Source organism: Macaca nemestrina, chromosome 5, assembly GCF_043159975.1.
Source record: "Macaca nemestrina isolate mMacNem1 chromosome 5, mMacNem.hap1, whole genome shotgun sequence".
Taxonomy (NCBI): Eukaryota; Metazoa; Chordata; class Mammalia; order Primates; family Cercopithecidae; genus Macaca; species Macaca nemestrina.
In genome coordinates, this window is record NC_092129.1 from 141,679,703 (window position 1) to 141,707,233 (window position 27,531).

General features: G+C 47.8%; 1 protein-coding gene across 1 annotated transcript; it reads left to right on the forward strand.

The window, feature by feature from the left end:
- The first annotated feature begins 3,375 nt into the window (after nt 1–3,375).
- On the forward strand, nt 3,376–12,226 carry LOC105489649 (unc-5 family C-terminal like). Its single transcript, XM_011754650.2, has 8 exons — nt 3,376–4,076; nt 4,899–5,199; nt 5,932–6,194; nt 6,937–7,038; nt 7,326–7,393; nt 8,322–8,422; nt 8,576–8,689; nt 10,481–12,226. The coding sequence occupies exons 1-8, from the start codon at nt 3,692–3,694 to the stop codon at nt 10,701–10,703; spliced, it is 1,557 nt and encodes a 518-aa protein (XP_011752952.2). The 5' UTR covers nt 3,376–3,691; the 3' UTR covers nt 10,704–12,226.
- Nucleotides 12,227–27,531: the final 15,305 nt, after the last annotated feature.

Consider the following 27,531-nt stretch of genomic DNA (forward strand, 5'->3'; position numbering starts at 1 on the left):
ACTCTTGTTTCGGGGACCCGCTATCCAGGGTGATCTGGGGTCTGGGGCAAGACAAACTGGAGGAGTGGGTAATGAGGAGTCCAGCATGGGGTTGGGAAGCTCCAAGTCACACTTGAATGGCTGCAGTGCTATAGATGCCATTCAACCAGACTCGGGACCTTTCCCCATTCTGGGGCCACAGGGGGGATGGAGTGAGGGCCAGGGCAGCCTGGAAGAGCTGTCAGCCTGGGAGACCTGGGGCTGGCCCAGGAGGAGTTATCCTGTTTCAGGCCAGGTAAAGGAGGGAGCTCCCATGAGAGGCCCAGTGGGGCTTTGGGAGTGGTGCGTGCCAACTTCTCCAGGGTCAGAGGTTGAGCCAGGGGACTCTGCTGCACCACCCAGTGAGGTGCACCTCACTGGGGATCTGGACTCTGGTCTTTGGTGGCCCCAGGCAGGTTACTGCTGTGTAACCGAGGTGGGGCCCCTCCTTTCATTCCTTTAGCTATTCCATCCCCTGCCACTGGTGCCTTGGTGGGTGGGGATGTGGGTGATGGGGTAGGTATTACCACAGAACTGAGGATGTACCTTTAGGTCCTTCTATTTGTTTTTACTTCACTTTTGCTTCTTTCTCTTCCAACTTTATTTCTTCTAGAGAAGGAAAGGAAGATACTTGGGGAAAAAGAAGGGGTGGAGAGAGAAAGGGGGTGTCTCTGGAAGGGTGTTCATCTTCGCTCCTCTTTCCTGCCTGTCTTCAGTTGTTTAGTAATTCCCTATCCATCCTCACTGTGGGGAGAAAGCTCGGATTCCTTATCTGTGAAATGGGGATAAAAATAACACCTCGCTCCTAAGGCTCCTGTGAGGATGAGATGAGACAAGCCGTGGAGAGAGCTTTAACACAGTGGCATTGAGTAAAGCTCTGCCAATGTTAGCTATTGTTATTACAGTTGGAGTTATAATTATTACTAATGTGAAAGAACCAAAAGGAATGATGGGACATCAAGGGTAGCTTGCTGCTCCAACCCCCTTCTCATCAGCTTTGGGGCACTGCCAATTTACCTGGTTCACCTGTGTGCCCTCTAAGAGGCCTGGTTGAAAAAGGCTAGTGCGTTGTCTGTCGGGTTGGCTCTTTAGGCAAAGAGAACAATGCCAATCCCCCGCTTCTTATTCATGCTTTCAGTGAGGACATGGAGGAAACAGGTACTGCCCCAGTCTTCAATCCTGAGGATATGGTGGAGGTTCTGCCCCAGTCTAAGAGGCACTAGGAAGGGGCTTTAGTTTTCATGCTCCTGGGGATGGTAGGAAGAAGGTGGGCCAAGCCTCAGTTCCAGGTGGGTAGTGTGAGTGAAGGGCATAGGGAGGACTGGACACTGGAAGCTCTTCCATTGCAGTCTCTAGTGAGTTATCCAGAGGGGCCTCCCAGGGCCCTGAAGGAGGACGTTGTGCCTCACAGAACTCAGCTACCAAGCCAATGAATTCCATTTCTGTAGAAGCTTCTTGAGAGCGGAATAAGACGTCATCTTTGGCAGGATTGAACTTCCCACAGTGTCCGATACACAGCCAGTGCTTAGAAAATGTTCATTTGAGTGGGAAAATCACACATGACAGCACATAATCAAGAATGACTCAGCATGGTGGGATGGCTGTGGAGAGAGATTTTGTGAGCTGGAGGCTGTCAAAGGCTGGTGTGCCAGCGGGAGGCGCTATTGAATGGGAGGGTCCACATAGGGAGAAGAAACAAGTGGGGAGAGCAAGTGAGTGGAGAAACAGAAAACAGCATGAGCAAAAGCCAGAGGCTAGAATTAAGCAGGTGTGGGAAGCCTGGGCAGGCTGCAGGGCAGGGGTGTTGGAAATTGTAGGGGCTGGAAGAGGGGAAGCAGGAGGAGGCGGAGGTGGGTTCTGGAGGGCCTCAGGAAGAGCTTCTGGGAAGTCTCAGCCTGTGGCCTGGCTGGGTAGCCAGGTGAGCAGGAGGTGAGTGTTTGCTTTTGCCCTGCCTCATTCCAGCTTCACTGTAGGCTCGCAGCTTTGTTTTTCATCATCTTCTTCTTCTTTTTTTTTTTTTTGCTTCCAGTTTTAGCTTTTGTTACTCCTCTATGTCACCTGTCCCTGTGAGCTACCTTCAGGCCTTTCTGGCGGAAGGAGGGGCATAAAGAAACACATACATTTGGACAGTGCTTTCTCATCTACAAATACTTTTCACATGACCTTATGCCATCCTCACCATTACCCAAAGAGACACTTTTTCCCCACTTTTAATAGCTTCAGAAAAGAATTACAAAGGTAATACAAACTACATGCTTGATGTGAAAAATTCAAAGTACAGAGAAAAGGATTTTTAAAAATACAAAGTTTTTGTTCACACCTTCCACCTTCTCAATTTGTCATGACTCATGGGAATAGTTTGGGGGTGTGTCCTTCCAGACCTGCACAGTCTAAGACCAGACTCATTAGTACACGTGGCTACTGGGCACTTGAAATACAGCCAGTCCCAAGTCAGCTGTTCTATTCATATAAGTTACACATGGATTTCAAAGACTGGGTATGAAAGAAGAAAGTAAAAATATCTCATAATTTTATATTGATTGCCTGTTGAAATAACATTTTGAATATATTGGGTTAAATAAAATGTATTAATTTCTCCTGTTTCTTCTTTTTAATGTGGCCATCAGGAAATTTAAAATTACATGTGTAGTTCACATTATATTTTTATTGTACACCACTGCTCCAGACCTTTCTCTATACCTTTACATTTACATATATAACCCATAAATACTTATTTATATGCAGTTTTGTTTTTCACATTAATGAGCTCAGAATATTTTATCTCTCTGTGACTTGCTTTTTCCACTTATAGATTTTTTTGTATCAGCATTTGTAGATCAAGGTAGATATTTGGACAGATGAGGAAACTGAGGTACATTAAGCAATATTGAGGCAGGAGGAGGAAATTGATTCCAGGCCAGATGGAAAACTGGCTGGAACAGGGAAGAGGCACCAAAAGCACCTCTCCATAAGACATGCCCACCAGTGCCATGACAGTTTACCACTGCCATGGCAATGCCTGGAAGTTACTGCCCCTTTCCATGGCAGTGACCCAAAGCTACCATCCCTTTTTCTAGAAATTTCTGAATAACCCGCCCCTTATTGCATGTAGTTAAAAGTGGACATAAATATGATGGCAGAAATGCCCCTAAGCTGCTACCCTGGGCACATTACCTAGGGTTAGCCCTGCTCTGCAGGGAGCATACCTCTGCTGCTGCCATACGCTGCCACTTCAGGGAAAGTTGCTGTCTAACACCACTGACTCACCCTTGAATTCTTTCCTAGGTGAAGCCACAAACCCTCCCAGGCCAAGCCCCAGTTTTGGGGCTGTCCTGCCTTACATCAATATGATAAAACTTACCCAGCCATAGTGACCAAGGTGGCATTTGAACTCATGTTCTCTAACTGTAAACCCAAGCTCACTCTGCTTCAGAGCAGTTCACAGAGAGCCAGGGTAGGTTCTCGAGTAAGAGAGACAGGTTAAAAGAATTGGTGTGACTAAAGTGTGCAGGGTGCGCTGGAATGAAGACAACTTGCAACTATGTGGAAGTCAAGCCTTGACCTCCACAACTTAAAAGGGCTTACCCTGACACTGACCCCTTCTTCCCTACCAGGCCTTTGGCTTGCTGGCACAGGGGTGAAGGAGAGCCAGCAGCATTGAGTGACCGGGCGAATGTGCTTCCAGGAGAGTTCATTCCAACCCTCCCAGTTCCTACTGCTGGTGGGGGTCCCGGTGGCAAGTGTCCTCCTTCTGGCCCAGTGCCTTCGATGGCACTGCCCTAGAAGGCTACTGGGGGCCTGCTGGATGCCGAATGGTCAAGAGGAACCAGTGTCCCAGCCTACCCCTCCACCAGAAGATGAGGTCTCCATGCAGCACCTGCCAGCCACACTGCCAGAGATGGCTGCCTTCTATCAGGAGCTGCACACACCCACTCAAGGCCAGACCATGGTCCGCCGGTTGATGAACAAGCTGTTGGTGTTTTCGGCTCGAGAGGTGGATCACCGCGGCGGTTGCCTGATGCTCCGGGATGCAGGCATCTCCTTGCTCATCCCACCAGGTAACAGCTCCCGGCTCTCTTCTCCACATACAGTTGCTCAGACTGTACATTAGGTCACCACATCTGAGGGAGCAATGTTCATAGACACTTTTTTTTTTTTTTTTTTTTTTGAGACGGAGTCTCACTCTGTCGCCCAGGCTGGAGTGCAGTGGCCGGATCTCAGCTCACTGCAAGCTCCGCCTCCCGGGTTTACGCCATTCTCCGGCCTCAGCCTCCCGAGTAGCTGGGACTACAGGTGCCCGCCACCTCGCCCGGCTAGTTTTTTGTATTTCTTAATAGAGACGGGGTTTCACCGTGTTAGCCAGGATGGTTTCGATCTCCTGACCTCGTGATCCGCCCGTCTCGGCCTCCCAAAGTGCTGGGATTACAGGCTTGAGCCACCGCGCCCGGCCCATAGACACTTTTTACTTCTGATAATTGTTGTATTGTGAGTATAGTTTTATTGACTTCAGGGATGGACATATTACATATCTTTTAGGACAACTTCCCGGCAGGTGGAAGTAAAGTGCCTTGTTCTAATGAATCAGTATGCTGTGACAATTCTCCAGTAAAGGGAGGCAAGAGCACCATTTGCAAATTCATACTAGGCACACTATGGGCTAGCAAAAGCCTGGGTGGAAAGGGGAGTGTCTTGCTTAGGGTTACACTACAAGTCAGCTCCACAGTCATCTTACTCTTGTTCATACCACCGCCCTGTGTGCCCTGCTGGGGACGTCTCTCCTGGGCTTCTGCCCCACCTCCTTTCTCTCTGGCCTGGCCTCTTTCAGGGGCAGGGGTGTGCCTGCCTACCAGGCCCATCTCATCTCTCCCTGTCCTCCCCAGGTGCTGTGACTGTGGGCCGCCAGGAGCGGGTGTCTTTGATCCTGGTGTGGGACCTTTCGGACGCCCCATCACTGTCCCGAGCCCAGGGGCTGGTAAGCCCTGTGGTGGCATGTGGCCCTCATGGGGCCTCCTTCCTGAAGCCTTGCACTCTCACGTTTAAACACTGTGCCCAGCAGCCCAGCCATGCTCGTACCTACAGCAGCAACACTGCCCTGCTCGATGCCAAGGTATGGAGGCCCCTGGGGCAGCCGGGGGCCCACGCCTCCCGGGATGAGTGTCGCATCCACCTCTCCCACTTCAGGTAGGCACATGCCATTGGCCTGTCTTCCCACACCCATCTCTCTGGGGACTGTCTTTCCTGCCCACTTTCTCTGTCTGCCTTATCTTCAGCTCTCTGTATAGAAGATGGTCTGCAAATCCTTTATACCCTGGTGACCCTTTCTGGCCCCTCTGTCCTAATGTCTGTAGCAGTTTTTCTCACACTAATCATGTCCAGGACTGCAAATCCCACCGCTGTATCTGTCTGTCTGGAAGTGTCTGACTCAGCCCCATCTCTCCACCTAGAAGGGACCTGTCCTTCTCCACCTCTCTCTATCTCTCAAATTATCTCTCTCTACTGTGTGCCTCTTTCAGGACTGTCCCCAAACTTAGTGCCAGTTCTCTAAGACTCCATTCCATCTTTGTCCTTCATCTCTTTGTCTTTCTAGAGTCTTAGGTCCTCTGCCTCCCAGCCTCCTTCCTAGCCATTGACAGGAGTAGAGCCATGTGCAGGTGCCCTCCCAAGCATGGTCACCCTGAGCCCACTTCCCCTCTTTCCCCTGCCAGCTCTCCTCCCCATTCAGTCACCAGTCACCATGATGTACTCACTTTTCATCCCCCCCTACCAGTTCCTCCCTAAGTGCTCCCCTCGAGTGCTCTCCGAACCTCCCTGAAGGCCCCACAGAGGCCCCTCAGGTGGCAGGAGGCTGGTGGCAGTGTGCTGGTGTCTTAGCCTTCCCTGCACATGAGTGCCTGCCAATGGCTCCCTCTGCAGCCTCTACACCTGTGTGATGGAGGCACCTGTGGGGCGCGACGCTCGCAAATGGCTGCAGCTGGCCGTATTCTGCTCACCGCTGGCGCCAGGACAGTCCCACCTGCAGCTGCGTATCTACTTCCTCAACAACACGCCCTGTGCCCTGCAGTGGGCACTGACCAACGAGCAGCCCCATGGTGGGCGCCTGCGTGGGCCCTGCCAGCTCTTCGACTTCAGTGGGGCCAGGGGTGACCAGTGCCTGAAGCTCAAGTACATCTCAGAGGGTGAGGGAGGCAGTGGCCTGTGGGAAAGGATGATCAGGAGCCCCACAGGAATGAAGGGTTCTGGGGCTCCCCTGGACATCTGGAGATCTGGGGACCCCAAGTCTCTTTATTTTTTTTCCCTGAGTCGGAGTTTTGCTCTGTTGCCCAGGCTGGAGTGCAGTGACATGATCTCGGCTCACAGCAACCTCCGCCTCCTGGGTTCAAGTTATTCTCCTGCCCCAGTCTCCTGAGTAGCTGCAATTACAGGTGCACACCACCACAGCTGGCTAACTTTTTTGTATTTTTAGTAGAGACCGGGTTTCATCATGTTGACCAGGCTGTCTCGAACTCCTGACCTCAAGTAATCTGCCCGTCTCGGCCTCCCAAAGTGCTGGGATTACAGGTGTGAGCCACCGCACCAGGCCCCAAGTCTCTTTGTGACCTCTGGGCCAGCAGTAGCCTCATGGAGCCCCCAGGACTTTGACCACTCTGCTGTCTACTGAGCCCTTGCCACTCACTCCTAGGACAGGGTGATGCCAGGTGGGAGGCGGGAGGAGAGGGGTTATACCCCACAGAAGCAGGAAGGGATGGAAGGCTTTTACAGTGCAAGGGCCCTCTTGGGGTCCCTGCCCAGGCTCTGGGGATTCCCATCCCCTTGAGACCCTCCTGCCTTTGTTCTGTCCTCATGCCTCCCCACAGCCCCCTTCAATACTTGTGGAAGGCCCCACTCTCTGAGGCCCTCTCCTCTCTGCCTACTCGCCAGGTTGGGAGAATGTGGATGATAGCAGTTGCCAGCTGGTTCCCCATCTCCACATCTGGCATGGAAAGTGCCCATTCCGCTCCTTCTGCTTCCGGAGAAAAGCAGGTAGTCCGGGAACCCTGTGTGTACCTCCTCCCCTCTCTTTTCCCCTCCCGTCTCCTCTTCTCCCCTCCCAGTAACCCTGGAGCTCTGCAGACCCTGATGCAGCCATGCACACAGACCTTCCCTGAAAGGCCAGGAGCCACACAGATCTTTGCAGAGAGAAAAATGGAGTGTTGGACCCCAGCTTCTTCAGATTTTCCAAGTCTTACTATAGAGTCCCTTACCTTCTCCTCCTCTTGCCCTAGGCCATTTCCTCACTCACTGGCCATGCTCTCACCTTCTCTTTATAGCCAATGAGAATGAGGACTGTTCAGCACTAACCAATGAGATCATTGTCACCATGCACACCTTCCAGGATGTGAGTTGGAGCTGAGGGGCAGAGGAAGGGCAGGGCCTGGGGGGACTCCTAGGCAAAGTGGGCACAGGGTATGGTGCCCAGTAATTATGGTCTTAATCACATAGGTAAATATGGCATTTTCCATAGAGACCCTATACCAGCTCTTTGAGGGGCTCAGATCATCTGGGCTCCAAGTTACCCTCATCCCTGACTCTCCTTGTCTGTCGGTGGATGAATCCAGCGGGAGGCTAAAAGAACCAAACCCTAGTTTAACCCCTTCTCTCAACTCAGAGAACTGGGGCATCAAGTTGATATGGTTTCTTTCTAGGTTGATTGTCTACATTTGAGAGATGATGTTTTGTATCTTCAGTGTGGGATTTGAGAGACGATGTTTTGTATTTTCAGTGTGGGAAGTGGCCAGGAAGAGGGTCTTGAGTAGGCGGGATGGGAGTTAGGTATCCCTCCTCTCCTGCTGCACCAAGGGAAGATGCGAAGAAATCAGAGTTGAGAGTCTTTGGGGAACCATAGTGGCAACTTATTGGAGGGCAGGCAGATACCCTGTTGTCACTTGGAGAAGAGGCAGGGAAGGTTGGAATGGAGGAAGGGAAACATATGGCTGAGATCAGTGTCTCTATGGTTGGATGACCTCCCACTGCACCATGGCCCCTCCCAGGATTTCCCCTGGTGGCTCAGGATGCATCCTGTTTGGTCTTCATGTCCCAGTTCCCAAAGAGCTCAGTGGGCAAACATAAGGCTGAAGGTGGGGTTCTGAAGTCAGGGAGACAGCGGGTAGAGGGTGCTGGGTGGAGTGGGGTTGTATCTCCTGGTAAGGTGGCTCTAAGTGACAGACTGAAGGAGAGACATGAGGAATGGAGGCAGGACTCCAGCTTCTTACTCAAGGGGATGCCTTATGACCCCTAAGTATGTTCCCTGCCCTGTGTTGACTCAGGGCTTGGAGACCAAGTATATGGAAATCCTCAGATTCCAGGCATCAGAGGAGGAATCCTGGGCAGTGCCGCCCCCTGTCTCCCAGCTGCCCCCATGCAATAGGTGAGATGGGGGTTGCTTGGGCTGTTGCCTGGGGGATGTTGGGTTCCTACCCTGGCACCCACAGGGTGACTATAGCATTTACGATGTATATGGGAGAACCAGAGTGGGTCTGTTTGTCCCTTTCTTCCAAGAACACCTTTTTCCCTGCCTCAGGCTGCCCCCAGAGCTCTTTGAGCAGCTGCAGATGTTGTTGGAGCCAAACAGCATCACAGGCAATGACTGGCGCAGACTAGCCTCTCACCTGGGGCTTTGCGGCATGAAGATCCGGTAGGAAGAAGGGTGATGTCTGTGGATGGTAGAGGAGGGTGGGCTGGGGCGGGGGTCCTCAGGACACTCTGGAGACTGGATCATAGGCAAGGGAGTGACTTAAAAGTCAGAGAATGGCTACTCTCCATCCTATTTCCCATAAAAGGGCAGCTCTATTAATCACTGTATCATCAGTACCTAGAATGATGCCTGGTGCATAGTAGGTGCTCAATTAACATTTAACAGTGAATCCATTAACATGGAAGTTATTTGGTACATGTTGACTGCTTGCCATACTATGCCCTGAGGAGGAGAAAGACAGATTATAGGATAATGTGTGTAAAGTATGTAGCGGTGTGCCTGACACTTGTTAATTCAATAAATGTTAGCAATAATGGTGACAGTGCAGTCATGATCCCTGTCAAGGAACTCAGAAAGCAGTAGAATACTGAGCTAAGCTCCAGAAACTACACTATGAGTGCAGCAGTCAGGGAAGACTTTATCCAGGTGATGGGGCTAGAGCTGGACCCTGAAAACAGGGTGGATTTTTATTTATTATTATTATTATTATTTGAGATGGAATATTGCTCTGTTGCCCAGGCTGGAGTGCAGTGGCACAATCTTGGCTCACTGCAGCCTCCGCCTCCCGGGTTCAAGTAATTCTCCTGCCTCAGCCTCCCAAGTAGCTGGGATTACAGGCATGCGCCACCACGTCCAGCTAATTTTTGTATTTTTAGTAGAGACGGGGTTTCATCAGGTTGGCCAGGCTGGTCTCCAACTACAGGGTGGATTTTAAAATAATTCATTTAAGCCTTTATCAAGTACCTATTATGCCCTGGAAACTGTACTAAGCACTGTGATACAAGAGGAATGAGGCATGGTCCCAGCACCTAGGAGCGCACACACTAGTAAGGGGTTCAGAGAGCTTGAAAAATAAAGGCAAGTGTTCCTTGTGCCTTCCTGTAAGAATCCAGTGTTGTGTAACACATCGAAGAGAGACAGAAAACAGCTGAAGCAAGAATAATAATGAACTGTGCAGGGCGTTATGATCAGAAGTCTGAACTGAGGGGTGCAGAATGGTCTCTTCCACCTGGGAGGGGTGAACTAGAAAGGGCTTCAGGGAGGAAGTGATGGAGGAGATCAGCCATTCTGTTTTGGGGAGCAGCAGAGGTGGCTGTGGGTGCAGTGTTTGCAAGGTGAGAAAGGGAGAGGCCTGAGCTAAGGAGGTTCAGGATGGGAGAAAGGAGAGAAAGCATAAAGACAGGGCAAGGCCAGGTGCTGGATGAGCCGGAAAGGCTCATGGAGCATGGACTAGTTAGGAAGTGAGAGACTCTGGAAGGTTTTTGTGGACGAGAGGATCGTGATAAAAAGCCATGGTTTGTGGCAACTGTTTCCTTAGTAGTGAGCAGGATGTTGTGGCCTAGAAGAGAGGGAGGAAGGAGGGAGTTAGGAGGCTAGGGGGAGGCTAGGGCTGTATTTGGAGTGGGGGAGGTAGAGAAGGCAATTACAGAACATCAGAGCTGGAGCAAATTTAGAGGTCCTCTTATCTAAGCCCTCAGTTTAATGAGAGGAAACTGAAGCCTAGAGAAGAGTAGGGCTCAGAGAGCCTCCAGGCGAGGACAATCTCAAGTTTCAAGGGCCTGGGGCTTCCCACCCCCTGTCCCCTGAGAGGCAAGCAAGAGCAGGACGAGGACAAAAGCTACAGGGTGGGGGAGGGATGGACCTCGTGCTGCGCAGCTGAGGGAGCCTGCAGCAGGGAAGGAGCCCCTCCCTGCTCCTTCCCCCTTCTCCTCCTCCCCTGCCTCGGGCCAGGTTCCTGTCCTGCCAGCGCAGCCCCGCAGCGGCCATCCTGGAGTTGTTTGAGGAGCAGAACGGCAGCCTGCAGGAGCTGCACTACCTCATGACCGTCATGGAGCGGCTAGACTGCGCCTCCGCCATCCAGAACTACTTGAGCGGGACACACGGCGGCAGCCCAGGCTCCGAGCGCGGGGGCGCCCGGTATAACCAGGGCCTGGAGCTGGACGAGAAGCTCTGAGCGCCCAGCGGGCAGGGCTGGAGGAGGTGTGGGGGCGAGAGGGGTTGTTCCCCCACGCCTATGAGGAACACAGCAGCTGTTCCTGGCTGTGCCCACCACCCTTCCCAGAACACTCGGACGGTGCCCGGGGCTGCCCGCGAAGCCGGAGCGTCCTCGCCAGCCTCCCAGCAGCAGGCGCGCCCTTCGGGCCGCGATCTGTCCCGCGTGCGGGTCCCCTCCTGGCCGGCAGAGGGCGCAGGAGCCCAGGAGATGGCCTCAGCGTGGCCCGACTGCCGAAAATGACCAGGGGACGGCCACGGTCCCCGCGTGCACTTTAGGGCCAGTCAGGCACCGAGTATTCACTGAGCGCTCAGGTAGACCGGACATTGGGCTGGTGTCATGAAGAATACTGGAATATAGGAGGCAGGGACTGGAGCCCTGACAAGCACACAGTTCTTTTGCAGGAGTCAAGATGTTCTCATAGCAGCCAGGGGCAAACTCGAAAACAGCCCTGACCTGTGGTTGGGGGATGCGTGTGTGGCTTTAGGAGCTGAGAGGGGAAGAGCTGAGTACGGGCTGGAGCCCCGAGAATGCTTCACGGAGGATATTGGGGAGAGAGGATTTGACTTGCTGAGTGGTTTGTAGATCTTTAGGTGCGGGTGGGGGAAGAGGGTGGCTGGACTTAAGGTAGGAGCCGAGAGTGGGCATGGGAGCCCAGCCCCATGGGTGTGAGGCCTGGGTAGGACGAGGCTTCCCGGCTAGGCACGCCTGGCTGTCTGCCTCTGCCTCTACTAACTTCCTTTCTTTCTGTATCCTCCTGCTCAGGTCTTGTCTTCCCCTCTCTCTGCCATTTTCTCTATCAGAAAACATTAAAGCTGAGTAGAAACTTCAAGATGATCATTCTGGCCCAACCCTTTTATCTCTTTATCTCCAACGGTGTGCGTTTTAAGTCTCTCTGACTTGGTTTTTCTGTCCCTATCTCCCGCAGTTGTTCCGTCTCTGCACCTGTGTTTCTGTTTCTCTCTCTCTCTTACATCTTTTTGTTTCTGCCTAGTCTCTGTGCCCTGTCTTTGTTTCTTTCTCTGTCTGAAACCCTCCCTCTTTTCCCTTCAGGCATATGTCTCTAAACCAATGTTATGTGTCAAAGACTGTTGAAAGAGACAGGGCTACTCTAGGAATGGATGGGTGGGGATATTTTCCTTCCCCATGGATTAAGATCCAGTTTAAGGTCGGGAAATAAAGGATAGGGATGAAAGAGCACCCTATTCAGTCAGCAGATACTTATTCAGCACCTACTATGTGTTAGATACTGTATACAAAAGACATGAATGGGCTGGGTCCTGAACAGAGAATAAAGGGGTTGACTCCATTCTGGAAATGCTTTTGTTTGCAAACAGGTGTTGTTAATTTGTTCAAAGGCAGGCAAACAATCTCTCTGGCAACACAATTTTCTTCTGTATTTAATTAAAAAATATTAAAGCTTTTTTTCTATGATGAATGATAAAATATGAAAATTGCCTTTCTTTGTTACTATCTGTATTTTGCTCAGATTGGCAAATTTGCATGTGAGTATGAATGATTTTATTTGGTAAAATTGTACCTATGGGGATGGGTTGGAGGGAAGCATTTTGTAGACTGTGCTTCCAGTATGAAAATTATCTGGGTCCCGCATGGTAAGTCAGGGAGGTTCCCTTCTTTTCTGTTAGATGCAAGCCTTCAGAAGCAGGCCCTTCCATCCCTTCCCTGTTCCCCTAGTGCCACCCGTCTTCTCCTACCCTTCTCATCTGTCCTCCTTACCCCACCGGGGACTGCCAGTCATGCCAGATTAGTGCCCTGGCCTTTTCCCCCTTCACTTAGCTCAGGATTGAACTGTGCAGTAGCCTGGCACTGTTTAGCCAAAGACATCATTGTGTTTCTTCCAACCCTGGAAAAATCATTTTAAGAGTTTCACGTCTTCTGGAGTTGCAAATAGAAGCCACAGAGATTCCTGTGATGGGAATAGAATGCTTTCTGGCCCCAACTCCAATTTCTCAAAATGGGTTTCCAGTGCTGGCAAAGGGAGGCTTGGAAATCCTGGGGTAGTTGCAGGCTGAGTGATTCCTATAAGGCAGACCCTTCCTTTCTCACATCAAACGCAGTTGGCATGTTATGTATTGGCACCTAATGCTGAGAGATGGTGTGCCCCACTGGGTATCAGGAGACTTAACATTTAGCCCTGACTCATACTAACTAGAACAGCTCTTCTTTTGGGCTTTAAACTCTTCCTTGGAATGAAGCTACCATGTTAGAGGCTGTCCCAGGGCCTTTGGTTTCACAGACTTATGCAGAGGTGGCACACTGGTCACCCAAGGAACGTTCACTTGGGGATTTTTTTTTTTCTTTTTGAGTTGCCTTCAAATAGAACAATTGATCACTGCTTGTGGCCTTACTTCCAGCCCTCTCCCTGATAAAGAGCTGCCTAAATCACCTGCCTAAAAACACCACATTTGTGACTTCTGCTCTTTCACATGCTGCAGAGGCCCACATCTACACTTCCTCCTGCTGGATTTGGAGTCTGGGGAAAGGGGTTGGGGAAATGAAAGGGTAAAGTTGGGCCTAGGTCTGTGGGGTTGGAGCCTCTAGCGCTCAAAGCAAATATGTGTCCTTGGCATCCCCTTTGACCACTGAGCAATATTTATGCTAATGTTCAGATCTGTGCTAACAGAAATTCAATGAAAGCCACATATATAATTTTACATTTTCTAGTAGTCACATCGAAAATTGTAAATAGAAACAGATGAAGTCAACTTTAATAAGTTTCGTTTAACCTAATATATTCAGAATATTATTTCCACATGTAATCAATATAACATTAATAGTATATTTTACATTCTTTTTTATATTAAATATTTGGAATCTGGGGTATACTTTGCAATTACAGCACATCTCAATTTGTATGCTAATTTTTCATTGGAAAGATTTCATCTGTATTCAGCTTTTATACAATTTATAACTAAAACGTACATTTACATGCGCAAATTAAACAAGCCAAAAGTTTTCCAAAAATGGAATTAGGTATCAGTTTTTAAATTTTAGTTCACTGAGATAAAATAAAAATTCAGTGCCTCAATTGCACTAGCCAGATTTCAGTTGTTTAGTGGCCATGTGTGGCTAGTGGGTACTGTTAACGGACAGCACAGATCTGGGTTAGGAATCCAGCTGGGTATAACTTTATAGTATACTTGACCATTCACTTATTTGTTAATTCATCAAACATTTGCTGAATACCTACTCTGTGCTAAGCCCTGCACAAATTGTTGGTGATAAAAATCCAATGAAGAACAGCATTCTTGTTTCGTAGGAGCTCCTGAGAAGCTGGGAGTCAGAAGGAAGGACACTTTCCTCCCATCCTTCTTTGTACCTGACTCAAGAAGGTAATGGGAGATGAGGTTCAGGCCGATACTCTGTGTTGCAGAAATGGCTCACACTGCAGCCTGCTGTAGAGGCAGTAGATTCAGGGTCAGTGTTCCTGGTTTACCTAGTACATCAGGTGGGTTGTTGGTTGATGACAACAGGATTCACTCTAGCTGGTTGAGGCAGATGGGATTTATTAAAGGAAACTGAAGGAAAAACAATCATTTGGAGGGTGGAGAAATAGATTTGGGGTAAAGTGTCCAGGAACAATGCCCTAAACTGTACTGTAGGACTAGATCATGGAGGGAAACTGGTATTACTATGGCTGCTGCTACTGAGCACTGGACACCAGGAACTTGACTTTATTACAGCCACTCCTGCTACCACCACTGATGCTATCTCTGAGTCAGGAACCAGACTTCACCACCACTTCTTTTTTTTTTTTTTTTTTGAGACAGAATGTTGCCAGGCTGGAGTGCAGTGGCACGATCTTGGCTCACTGCAACCTCCGCCTCCCAGGTTCAAGCGATTCTTCTGCTTCAGCCTCCCAAGTAGCTGGGATTACAGGCGTACGGCACCACGCCCGGCTAATTTTTGTATTTTTACTAGAGACGGGGTTTCACCATGTTGGCCAGGATGGTCTCGCTCTCTTGACCTCATGATCGGCCCACCTCGGCCTCCCCTAAAGTGCTGGGATTACAGGCGTGATCCACTGTGCCTGGTCCCTCACCACCACTTCTGAAAGCTAAGGCCTCTTCTGCCTTCCATGCCAGCAAAAACAGAAGCTCCATGCACTGCCTGCTCTTTACACTACTCACTTCTGAATCAAATCTCTAGTGCTGGCCTTGGGTTGTGAGAGCTCAGACCACATGCCTGAATCCTAGCTGCAAAGACACCTGGAAGCTCTGAAATCTGACTGGAACTCTGACTTCAGTATCAGGGAAATGTAATAAGTTACATTTAATTTAAATTAATAAGTTACATGAGAATATCCCCAAATATGGGAAAGCTACTCAAAAGTTGATGAGAAGCCACAAATAAGACAGATGTCTACTACAGTCAGAGTGTAGTCATGCTGTAGCCTCAGGCAGCAAATTCCCTTCTCAAGAATAGCCATGCACTCAGTAGGTGCTGTATCAAGGTTCTGGCAGAGAGTAGACTGAGGATGTGCTATGGATTGAAGGTTTGTGTGCCCCCAAAATTCATATGATAAAATCCTAACCCTCAATGAGATGGTATTAGGAAGTTGGCCTTTAAGAGGTAATTAGGTCATGAAACTGGAGCCCTCGTGAATGGCATTAGCACCCTTGTAAGAAGAGACCCAGGAGAGTCTGCTTCATTTCTCTCTGCTTTTTATCACATGGGCACACACAATGAGAAGATGGTGGTCTGAGAACCAGGAAGAGGGCCGTCACCAGACACCAGTCAGAACCTTGATACGGTGCCTGTGTAAGACCACTGACCTTCAGAATCTTCTCAGTAAAGCATGCCTGCACACGTTCCTTAGGATGGCTCTCATGCCAGTACACACAAATGTTATCCTGTAACCCAGGCTTAGACCTTGACATGGTTTAGAAGTGCTATGGTCTGACAACAAGCTCATCAACAGTGGCAAATTGGTTCGTTCCATGCCTTCTCCAGCCCCTGTGCCTCCCTGTACTGCAGAGGCTGAAGACTAAAATGATGTTTCCCAGACTTCTTGGCAGATGGGGATCTAGATATGCTTAGGTTCAGCCAATCAGCTGGACTCGTGCAGGACTTTGATTTGGAATATGGAGGGATGATTTGGAATAATGGAGGGAGTTGAACAGGGCATGAAGCTGGTGCTCATTTTGAGGAGCTAGAGTGGTCAGCAGCTCCCTTAGTGGCAAGTTGCATGCATAGTTTGGGGTGTTAATATGGAATTCAACTTGGAGTATATCCCTACAGCCTTTCCAGTGATTTGTGAACTATCTATCTGGCTCCATAATATATTGTTTGTGCTTAAACTAGCCAGAGAGGGACTACATAGTATAAAACAAAGACCTGTATCCAGTGTGCCAATGATTTTTTCACTGCAAAGACTGTTCTTTATTCTGTGATCATATACTTCTTACTTTGCTTGTGTTAACAGGCCTATTACCTTATGAAAGGATGGTAAAGCAATGATAGCTTTATTAAAATGTCTACTTGGTAAAGTAAAAAGATAATAATCCTATGTTGATTTTCTCCTCCCCAAATTAAAAAATAAAACACAAAAATATTGGTCTGTAAAATACAAAAGCCTGGAAATGCTTTTTTTGTGAGACCTGTCATCCTGATCCTTTCGAAAGCCTTACACAGATACGTTTATTCATCTCCTCTGCACATATTTGACTATTTACTATGTGCTTAGAAACATGGTGGGCCTTCATTTATTTTCTTATCTTCAGGTACTCTTTCTCATGCTGACTTTAATCCAGCCTATGCTAGTTTCTTGTTGGCAGAGATGTTATGCCTTCTGGCCAAAAAAAGCTAAGTCAATCCTAGCTGGTTAGTGTCATGACATCATAAAGATATTAGCCCAAGGACAGGAATATGCTTCATATTGGCTCTCAACCTTCAGGTGAAACCAGATTTCATTTCCAAATGAACTAGAAAAGACACAGTTGGAAAATGAAGAATAATATTTGGAAGATGCTGAATAGGGTGAAGACGAGATTATAGAAAAGTTCTTTAGTGGGGCAGAGAGTATAGATGGGGGTGGGGAAGGGCACACCCCCCCTAATCTAAGGGAGGAGCTGGCCATCCTTTCCCTGGGAATCTCAGATAAATACAAAGAAGGCACATGACAGACAAGGGGACCCAGTGGCATTGGTTATCTTGGAAATCTACCAGGAAAGTCTTCACATGTGGCTTGTCCTCGCTGCATACCCACCCACAGGGTTTCATCACAGTTGGGCTTCTTGTGCTCTGGCTGAGGAGACCATCTGTGGCTAGGTGGCAGAAGCAGACCATGTTTAGTACACAGGGTGTAAGCCCTTGGGAAGTTTCGAGTTCTGGAGATCGCCCATCTCTGTGAGCCTGTGTTGTCCTTCCTTTCTGCCTGTGACTACCCTCTTCTTTCTGGGTCAAGCCAGTCAGATATGATTCAGGCACATTCTTCCTTGGGAGAAGATCAGGTGAATCCTTTACTTCAGTCTCCGTCTCTTTCCCTTAATAAACTCTTTTTAATTTATTTGACTTCATCAAAGCAAGAATGTGGTTCCATTCCCTTGAGGCCCTTCTTGGAAGCCTGGTTATGTGGGACAAGTAAGGATTCTGGAACCCCACAGACTTTAACTTAGAAGCCAGCTTCTTCACTTTCCACGTAGATTCTGGCAAGTTACTTAATGTGTCTGAGGTTCTGCCTCCTTGTCAGGATGATGGGGATAATATCATCCTCCTTTTAAGATTATTGTGAGGATTAATGACTATGAAGCCCATGGCCTACACGTAGCCTGGTTCAATATTATTCAAAGCCTTCTTCTTTGTAACACCTTGTAATGATCACTGGGCTGGACATTTATTGATGTTGGCTGCAGAGCATCCCATCCCCTTCTTTAAGAGCACCATGACTTGCTTTCAAGAATCATCTTTCCCTAGTGGGATTGTCTCAGAGGGAAATAATACCAAGGGGCAGATGCTTTTTCTTGCCCTTGGTGTAGCCAGGGGGCTGGAACATGATCAATGTCTCTGTCACTCTAGACCCTGAATCCTCTGTGAGTAGACTGAGGATGTGCTATGGATTGAACGTTTGTATGCCCCCAAAATTCATACGTTAAAATCCTAACCCTCAATAAAATGCTATTCAGAAATGCGGCCTTTGGGAGGTAATTAGGTCATGAAAGTGGAGCCCTCATGAGTGGCATTAGTGCCCTTATAAGAAGAGATACAGGAGAGCTTGCTTCCTGTGTCTTGAGCATACAATGAGAAGATAGTGGTCTGAGAACCAGGAAAAGGGCCCTCACCAGCCACCGTATCTGTCAGAACCTTGATCTTGGACTTCCCGTCCTCCAGAACTATGAGAACCAAATGTTTGTTGTTTGAGCCACCCAGTCTGTGGTATTCTTTATGGCAGTCTGAACAGACTAAATCAAGATATATGGAATGATTAGTGGCTCTTTGGAGTCATGGAGGTGTGGACACCTGGCTGTTCCTCTCCCTGAACTGGAACTGGAGTTCTGTTGCCAGAGGATCCTACACTGGAGTCTCCAGTCTTTTCTTGGATTTGGTGCGCCCTGACGCCCTCCCTGAAAATTCCCCTTTGGCTTACATGTATCAGAATTGGTTTCTCTTGCTTGAAAACTAGAATTTTGATTAATACCCAGTAACCTTGTACTTAAGTCATAAGGTATCATAGGTGCTATATGAATTATCTATTGCTGTATTACAAATTACCAACCCCTCCAACTTAGTGGCCTCACACAGCAGTCATTTATAATCTCTCACTGTGTCTGTGGCTCAAGGAGTCAGAAGCGTTCTTGGTTCAGGGACTCCATGAGGCAGCAATCATCTGAAGGTTTGACTGGGGCTGGAGGATCCACTTCCACAGTTACCCAGTCAATGGCTGGCAAGTTGTTGCTGATTATTGACCAGGGGTTTTTAGTTTATCTGCATGTGGGGCTCGCCAAAGGACTTCTTGAGAGTCCCCAGAGCATGCCACTACATTATTGATACCTAAATATTCTGATAAGGTGATTGGGATAAAAACAACTGTGAGCTCTTAGGCTTGGAACCATTCTCTGCCAGGCAAATCAACAATATCCTTCCTCTAAAGTTGTTTCCAAACAGAGGAGGCTTACTTTAATCTTGGTTGCTGGTAACTGTTTTGTTCTCTAGATGATACTAAGGTAGAGTCATCTTAGCAAAACTTGGAGCAATATGGTTTGGTTCTTTTGCATTAGGTTTTGTAAAAGTTCACGGTGTACCTTGGCAATCACTTCTCAGTGGATCCTTGCAACAGCCCATAGGGCAAGTAGAGCTGGATGTAGTGGTTCCATTTCACAAATGAGGAGACTGAGGCCTATGGCCAATAAGTGTTAGACATGGTGGTTAGGTTAGGAATCAGACAGGCCTGAGTCTGCAGTTTACTAGCTGTGTGACCTTGAGTGAATTGTTAACATCTGTTTGCCTTCGTTTCTGCACCCATAAAATAGGCTAACAACAGTCACAATAATAGTATCAGTTCTCAGGGTAGTCAGGGTTAAATGAGATAGAATATATAAAACATTTAGTATAGTGCCTAGAGCTTAGTAAGCACTCAGCAACATGAGCTGTTGTAGTGAATATTAGCTCAGACTAGGATAGATGATAGATATAGGATAGATGATAGATATAGGATAGATAGTCTAATAATTTGCACAATCGGTTGGTTTGTACTCATTGGTGAATGGACCCACTGGTGCTTGGAAACCAGAAGGACAACCAACCCTCCTCCTTCTCCTCTAACCCACTTTCCCATGGCTCCTCCTTCTCTAGTGTTTGCTCTTCCTTCCCCTTACTCCTTACTTATCTTTTATATTATTCCAATATTTGAAGAATGCAGGGTTGTAAAAACCTATAGGGTTCCTGTATAGCTTCCAATTTACTGCAGGGCTTTGCAAAACCGTGTTCAATAAGTACTTGTTAACTCAATCAAAAATCAGGTCATCCATATGAATAAATGACTGGCTGCCCAGCTGGCTGAAGCTGATCATGTGCATTTGCACACATACACACACATGCACACAAATGTGTGCACATAGACACAAACCAAACATGCACACAGATACGCACACACACACCTGCCAAACTCCTTGCAGTTCACCTTGGGAACCTTGTTCATTCACAGCCCAGACCTTGGACAGGGTCACCTGTTACCTTCCCAAAGGGCAGCTTTGGTGGTGGGATGTGCAGATCCCCTTAGATCAAAAATAACCCCCCACATGTGACAGTCCCTTGCAGCTCACTAGGCTGTGCCACATCCATTATCACCCTGGATTCTGTCTCAGAGAGAGCTGAGGGCTGAGATGTTTAGTGGTTTTCCCATGCAAAGGACCTGGACTCATTCAAGCCTCCCCATTCTAAAGCCTGGACTATGATGCCATTCAAAAAGTCCTGCCCAGCCCCCAACTCCGTATCTCCGCTAGAGCTATGCTTCTGGGTTAAGTTTTGCATCTCCATTAGATCCATATTGAAACACACAAAACACATATTTTATCTGAAAGGCGTCCAGCTCTACTTCACTGGTTAAAATTAATTTATTGGATCAGATAGTTATTACCTAGGGCAAGCGTTGAACCATTCTGAACATCTTTGGTCATACTTGTGAGGAAGTGTGCTGGAGGGACAGTGGTCCAGCAGAACACATTTTCTCTTCTTTCACTGTAAAAGAATTGCTCGGGCACACATATCCCCGTCTCCCCAGGCTCCCTACAGTTAGGTGAGCCTGTGTAACTAAGTTCTCACTTGCAGAGTGTTCTCATGAGCAGAATGTGAGTGGAGTGATATATGAGAGTCCCAGGCCCAGTGATGTGGGGCGATCAGCATGCCTCGTGCCTGCTGTCTCTCTCCTCCTGGTCTGCAAACAGGCATGGCAATGACCCAGCTGCCACCATGATGCTGAGGACGTTTTGGGGGATGGCAGAGAAACAAGATGGAAAGAACCTGGGCCATGGACTCTGCCTGAAGCAAAGCTGCTGCTGATCAGGGGGACTCCCTCAGATGATGTGAGAGAGAACTAGATTTCTATCTTCTTTAAGCCACTGGATTATGATTGATGCATCTCTTTGTGGCAGCAGCTTACCTATCTATCAGAATTAGACAAGTTGACCCATGTGAATTGCTTCATCTGGCACATAGTAAATGCTCAGTAAATGTTAGCTCTTACTGTGACTGTATTTGTGTTTCAAAACCTTGCACACATCTCTAAACCTCAGAGTGGAGGATTTGGGAGCAGTTTTCACGAGGGTTCTGTTGGACATGTGCTGTCCTGCTTTGGTGCCAGGTAATCAAGATTGACCTGCAGTGGGCATCCATCCACTTTCTGTGTGGAATGCAGAGGCTTCAGGCCAGGGGAGTCCAGTGGAATTGGGTTGGGGTTTGCTAAAATCCAGAGGCCAGTCTTGGGCACAGACCCTAGTCACCTCTGTGCCTGGCACAGGGGCCCTGCTGATGCAACACCCTGGAATTTCCGGGCACAGAGGGCACCTGCAGACAGGGTAGGAGGTGAGCAGCAGACCACAGCATCTGGTCAGTAGGCTTGTGTGAGACACCTCCAGAGGACCCCAGCAATGACTGGGTGGGTGAGGTTTGGGGTGTTCTGGAAGCTCTGTCATAGCAAGGAGGGGAAAAATTGGTGAAACATGGGTGATGTCTGTAAATGTGAGCCCCCCTGTAGCCAGGTGAATCTGGAAAACTTGGGTTACCCTAAAATAAAACTATACAAGAGTCCAGTAAGTAAGGGGGCAGCTGTATCATTTTGTAATTCTTACGTTTGGGATGAGGGCTCCTACTGCCCTGGTAATGTCCTGGTGCTGTTCTTTATTCACTAGGAGCTGTTGAGTCTCCTTGGTCCTACTCTGGCCCTGTTTGTATTTTCAACAGGAGATTTCTACATGTATCTTTTCCAGATTTCTACTTTGAAAAAAGCATAGACTCACAAGAAGTTGCAAAAAGAGAGCTTCTGTAGACTCATCACCCAGCTTGCCCTAAAGGTGGCATCTGACTAACTACAGTGCATTATCAAAACCAGAAAACAAACACTGGCACAATGCAATTAACTAGATCATAGATCTTCCTCGGATTTCCCCAGTTTTTGCAAGTACTCATTTTTCTTGGTATGCCTTACACATAATTCTATGACGTTTTATCACATGTATAGATTCATATACTACCGCTGCCACATCTGCATTTATTTTGCTTCACAGCAGCAAAAAAAAGTATGTTCAAAACCTACAGCGAAGTGAGAAAGAGCGAGAGTGTTTTCATCAGACAGACCTGGCTTGAATCCTGGCTTCTCCCCTAGCTGGCTGTGTGACCTCAGACATGAATGAATCTTTCTGAGTCGGCTTTCTCATCCACAGAACGGAGGGATGAAAAATGGAACCCTGCTCCTGGGTGGTTCTGAAGGATCTCATTCCCAACAGAGTAAGTGCACAACATGCTATTATCAGCATCCTTTTGTGAAGGCCTTTTGACTTTATGGTTCAGGGTTGTTTGTTGACTCACTCTCTGGAATAATTAAGGTTCACAAGAAAAATAAAGTAGGAAAGCAGGACTTGCATGTGATGTCATCAGCACACCTGGGGCCGCAGTTGTCAGCCCCTCCCTAAGATGCTTGCTGTGGTGCCCTAGGCCCAGGTCCCTGCTTCAGCCTCTGGTACACAGCTCACTGCACTTCCTCCTCACCAATGCCTCCCAAAGGAAACTCCTTGGAGGCCCCATTTGACTCCTCCCCATCTTCCTTTATCGTGCAGGGATCTTTGCAAACTTCTCCTCTGCTTTGCATTCAGCCTTCCCACCCTTCCACTCCTTGACACAGACCTCTTGATTTTTTAAATCAAGGCCGATGGGAGCACCCGGCACTACACCTATAATGAGGCCATGATAAACAGGAGTACACTTGTGTAAGCCGTATTTTTATGTAGGGGGAACGTTATTGAATAGAGACGATCTGTCTCTCTCTTTCTCTTATTAGACTGTGAGCTCCTTGAAGGCAGAGATTCTTCATTTGAGTGGTTAAGGCACTTGTGGGGTTATACAGGCACACTGCCTTCCTCCAGTCATAATCCCACACAAATCATCATAGCTTCCATTGACTGAGCTTTCCCATGTCTTTGTCACAGTGCCTGAAGCTCTGGTTCACACAACATTTTGCAGTCAGTGTTATGATCTCCCTTCTGTGGCTGCAGGAGCTGAGGCTCAGAACAGTTAAAACGCCAGGCCAGAACTTGTTTTCTTCCCAGAACCTATGCTCACTTTACACTGACTTACTGCCTCTCCACTCATGTCTGTTTGATTAATAACATTAGGCCCATCACGCAGCTCCCTGGGAGAGCTTATCTGTAAAATGGTGCCACGAGTCGTTCATGTCATAGGGTCCTTAGTGAGGATCCAATGACCTGGCGAAGGGGACTGCCCCCTGCAAACCCTGGCATTATAAACAGTGAGCTGGGTGGACTCTTCAGCACATGTGAGTGATGCCAATTCCTCAGCACACATGCACTGAGGGAACTGCCACCCTCCACTCCTTGTAAGATAGATAGTTACTTTCATTTCTCTTTATTCTGTCTACTGGCAATCCTGAACCTTACCTTATATGCTCTCCTAGGCATACAAAAGGGAATAAATCCAGATTCATCATAAATTTATTAAAAGTCATCTTTGCTGTAGCTACCTCCACATTTTGTTTTGTTTTCTATTTTGGACGGCCTCACTCTGTTGCCCATGTTGGAGTGCAGTGGTGTGATCTTGGCTCACTGCAACCTCGAGCTCCTGAGCTTAAGCGATCCTCCTGCCTCGGCCTCTTGAGTCACTGAGATTATAGGTGTCAGCCACCATGCCTGTCTCCACATAGGATATTTTTAAAAATATCATCTCAGTGAATGCTCACAACCACCCTGTGATATAGGTTTTATTCTCATCCTTGTTTTACATATGGGAAACAAAGCTTAAAGAGATTAAAGTGATTAAAGGTCACTGAAGTGACCTACCCAACATCACATAGCCAGTAGATCTGGGTTTTGAACCTGGGTCTGTGTGACTCCAAGTCCAGTGCTTGTAAACAAAACGTAGTTGTTTTCAGCATTTTAAAATTCAAAATGCATGAAAGAAAAGTCAGTGACTATCTTGTCTTTGGCTTCTTGGATCCCTTCTTCAGAGATCAATACCATCATCTCTTGAGTTGATATTCTATGCATTCTATTCTCTTTTGTTGTTATTCTATGCATATTGAATATATAGTCTATGCATATTGAATACATATTACTCTTTTTCACTTTTTCTATGTTCTTCTGGACCCTGCTGTTTTACTTAACAATGGATCTTGGAGATCTTTTCATAATCAGTTTATAGAAATTTCTTCATAGTTTTCCACTGTTGCATAATATTCCTTTGTATGGATGGACAATAATATATTCAGTAAAGTGTGAACATTTAGATTTTTTCCCAGTCTCTGTGTCATTACAAATCCTGCAGTGAATAACTTTGCATTTACATCATTTTGCGTGTATGGGAGCATATCTTTACAAGAAAATCCTAGAAACCAAAATTTAGGGTCAAGGGGACACGCATTTAAAATCTTGAGTTATGAGCACATTGCTGTCTGTAGGAGTTACACCAATTTCTGTCCCCAGTGCTCCTTCCTCTGCATTAGGCCAGCTTGGAACAGGTGCCAAGGTTAAGGAAAGCAGCATATGCCACTGGGACATATTCCTCTCATTCTGCTCCGTCAGGGAGAACCAGGTTTCTGGCCTTTCTTGTACTCCACCCTTTTATCTCCCGGGAAGTCACCAGATGTTCTGCCATTGGAAGAAGGGGAGATAGTGTCTCCAAACAGAACACACCAATCTATCTGTTTACAATGATTCACATCCAGAGAATCAATGAACTCTAAAATCCTTGGCAGACTCCAACTCATGGCTGGAGGAGCTGATGGTGGAAGCAGGTCGCAGACTTCAGTTAAATATTAATAATAATATTAAACATTTACTGTGTGTTTATTCACTTCTGGGAACTGTGCTAAGCTCCTTGCATGGATTACCTCACTGAAGCCTCAAGATCACCCTTCAAGATGTGTACTGTCATTCTTCCCATTTTAAGGATGCAGACACGAGGATTGAGTAATTTCCTAAGCCACAGAATTAGCAAGTGACACCACTGGGATTTGGGCCGTGGTTGTTTGATTTTCTTTTTTTTTTTTTTTTTTGAGATGGAGTTTCGCTCGTCACCCAGGCTGGAGTGCAGTGGTGTGATCTCGGCTCATTGCAACCTCCACTTACCAGGTTCAGGCAATTCTCCCATCTCAGCCTCGCCGAGCCCACCACCACACCAGGCTAATTTTTGTATTTTTAATAGAGATGGGGTTTCGCCATGTTGGCCAAGCTGGACTTGAACTCCTGACCTCAGGTGACCTGCCTGGTGGGACTACAGGCATGAGCCACTGCGCCTGGCCTGGTTGTTTGATTTCCCACCCCCAACCACGGTACCAAACCAGAACTCTTATCAGAGCAGAAAAAGACCCAACTCTTTCCCTCTTCCATGCTTGGCTTCCACCCCTTCAAGAGCCTCCACCTTTCCCTCTTCTGCACTATCCTGGCTGCCTTTTCTTTGGCAAGGCTCAGCTTGTCTCAATTCCTTTCCTCTCCACCAGCACAACTGTTCTTTCTTTGGTCCTAGTCCTCCAGTTTTTAAACTCCAGCTTCCCTGAAGTGCAGTGAGTGTACACATATTGATAAACACAACAAGTACTCCGGTATCCACAGGGCCTTAACTTAGCAGAATTTCAGGTGCTGAGGTGAGCCAGTGGGAGAGATTTTTTGAGTGTGTGTGTGTGTGTGTGTGATGAATGTTTGTGTGTGTATATGTATGTGTGCGTTTGTGTGTGTGTGATGATTTTTTTTATGTCCTTTTAGATGACACTTCATGAGCAGCTGCCACCATGAAATGTTGGCTAAGGGGCTTGATGTGGTTTGGCTGTGTCCCCACCCACATCTCATCTTGAATTGTAGCTCCCATAATTCCCATGTGTTGTGGGAGGGACTCGGTGGGAAATAATTGAATCATGGGGGCTGCTTCCCCCATACTGTTCCATGTTAGTGAATAAGTCTCATGAGATCTAATGATTTTATAAGCGGAAACCCCTTTCACTTGGCTCTCTTTCTCTCTTGCCTGCCGTCATGTGAGATGTACCTCTCACCTTCTGCCATGACTGTGAGGCCTCCCCAGCCACGTGGAACTGTGAGTCCATTAAACCTCATTTTCTTTATAAATTACCCAGTCTCGGGTATGCCTTTATTGGCAGCATGAAAATGGACTAATACAGGGCTATTGACAGGGTCAGGAAATCTCTGCCTACTTAATGACAATGACTAAGGAGGAGGAAATTTCGGTGGTTGCTGACCCCAGCCCAATACCCATTGGCCTCAAAGTCCCACCAGCCAGTGAAAGTGATGGTGGGAAGGGCAAAGGGAAATCCCAGGTCAGCCTGGTGTCAGTGGAGTTGAAGTCGTGGAAGGAGATGCTGCTGCTGGGGGTAGCTTTGTCTTTAGCCTTTGCTATTCCTACCTCCATCTCTCCTTTCTTCAATGGCAAATCTTCACACAGTGGTTGAGGAACACCAGCCTTGGAATTACTGTGTATGTGGCCTCAGGCAGCAGGGTAACTCACTCTAGGGTGGGGTTTGCAGCATCTCCCTCACCGGGTAACTGGAGATGGACTGAACTGGACTGAGATGAAAGACAGTGTCAACAAACAGCCTGCATTTGGCCCAGTGTCTGCTACAGAACAGGAGATCAATAAATGGTTGTTATTGGAGTTGCTGTTATTTTGTTCAGTGATTTCAATTCCCTCCTCCACTTCAGCCAAGTTCTCCCTCTCCGCCTGAACATTTATTTCTTGTCCAGAGAGCCAGAAATGCCCACATGACTCTCCTCTTGTGTGAAGCCATCAAAGGCCCTGCTGAACACATGTGCTGATATTTCCTGAGAGAGAAGGACCCTTGGGGAGGCCCTGTGGGCTTGCCAGCTATCCCTGGAGTGTCAGAGGCCTGCAGCAAGGGCCTGAGAGGTAGGGGAAATCTCCAGCCTTTGCCTCAGCCATAAACGGGACATTTAACTGATGCCAACTCAGTAGATTTTGATTGAGAACCCACTGTGTGTTGGGGAGACCCAGAGATAAAAGAAACATGGACATGCCGTTTGGGTCTTCTCCTTGCAGTTGGGATGCCGACTCCCAGGCACACACTCCAATGTAGAGGAGCTGTCCACACTGCTCTCTCCTGACCTCTCTTCCCATTTCCCCTCAGATCTTCTGCAGTGTGGACTTCTAGGTTGCCCTCTCCCTCAATCTCCTATCACTAGCTGTGACCCCTTTTTAGAGGGCCTTCCTTGGCTCCTCAACCTCTGAAGGTTGGAGCCCTGCAGGCTTCAGAGGTTCTCTCTGTCTGCAATTGCTCCCTCAATTATCTTATTTACTTCTGACTTTAAAGGCTGTCTTGACTCTGATGGTTCCCAAGTTTATGTTTCTGATCTCTTTCTCCCTCAGCTTCCATCTTTTTCCATCCCTTTCATCCCTTTCCATTTATCCGTCCTAGATGAATCTGGACTGCAGATTCATCCACTCTCCTGCCTCCTCTGGCCTCCTTTCCTGCTTCTGTTAGAGTCTGTATTAGTCAGGGTCCTCCAGAGAAGCAGAACCAGTAGGATATATTTAGATGCAGATGTTCCTTGGCTTACAATAGGCCTACATCCTGATAAAC

Bases quoted from the DNA above. Each gene is read 5' to 3' on its own strand.
- LOC105489649 (XM_011754650.2), top strand. From the start codon at position 3,692: ATGTGCTTCCAGGAGAGTTCATTCCAACCCTCCCAGTTCCTACTGCTG. The intron at 8,423-8,575 runs GTGAGATGGGGG...TCCCTGCCTCAG, and splicing joins CAGCTGCCCCCATGCAATAG to GCTGCCCCCAGAGCTCTTTG. The intron at 8,690-10,480 runs GTAGGAAGAAGG...GCCTCGGGCCAG, and splicing joins CTTTGCGGCATGAAGATCCG to GTTCCTGTCCTGCCAGCGCA.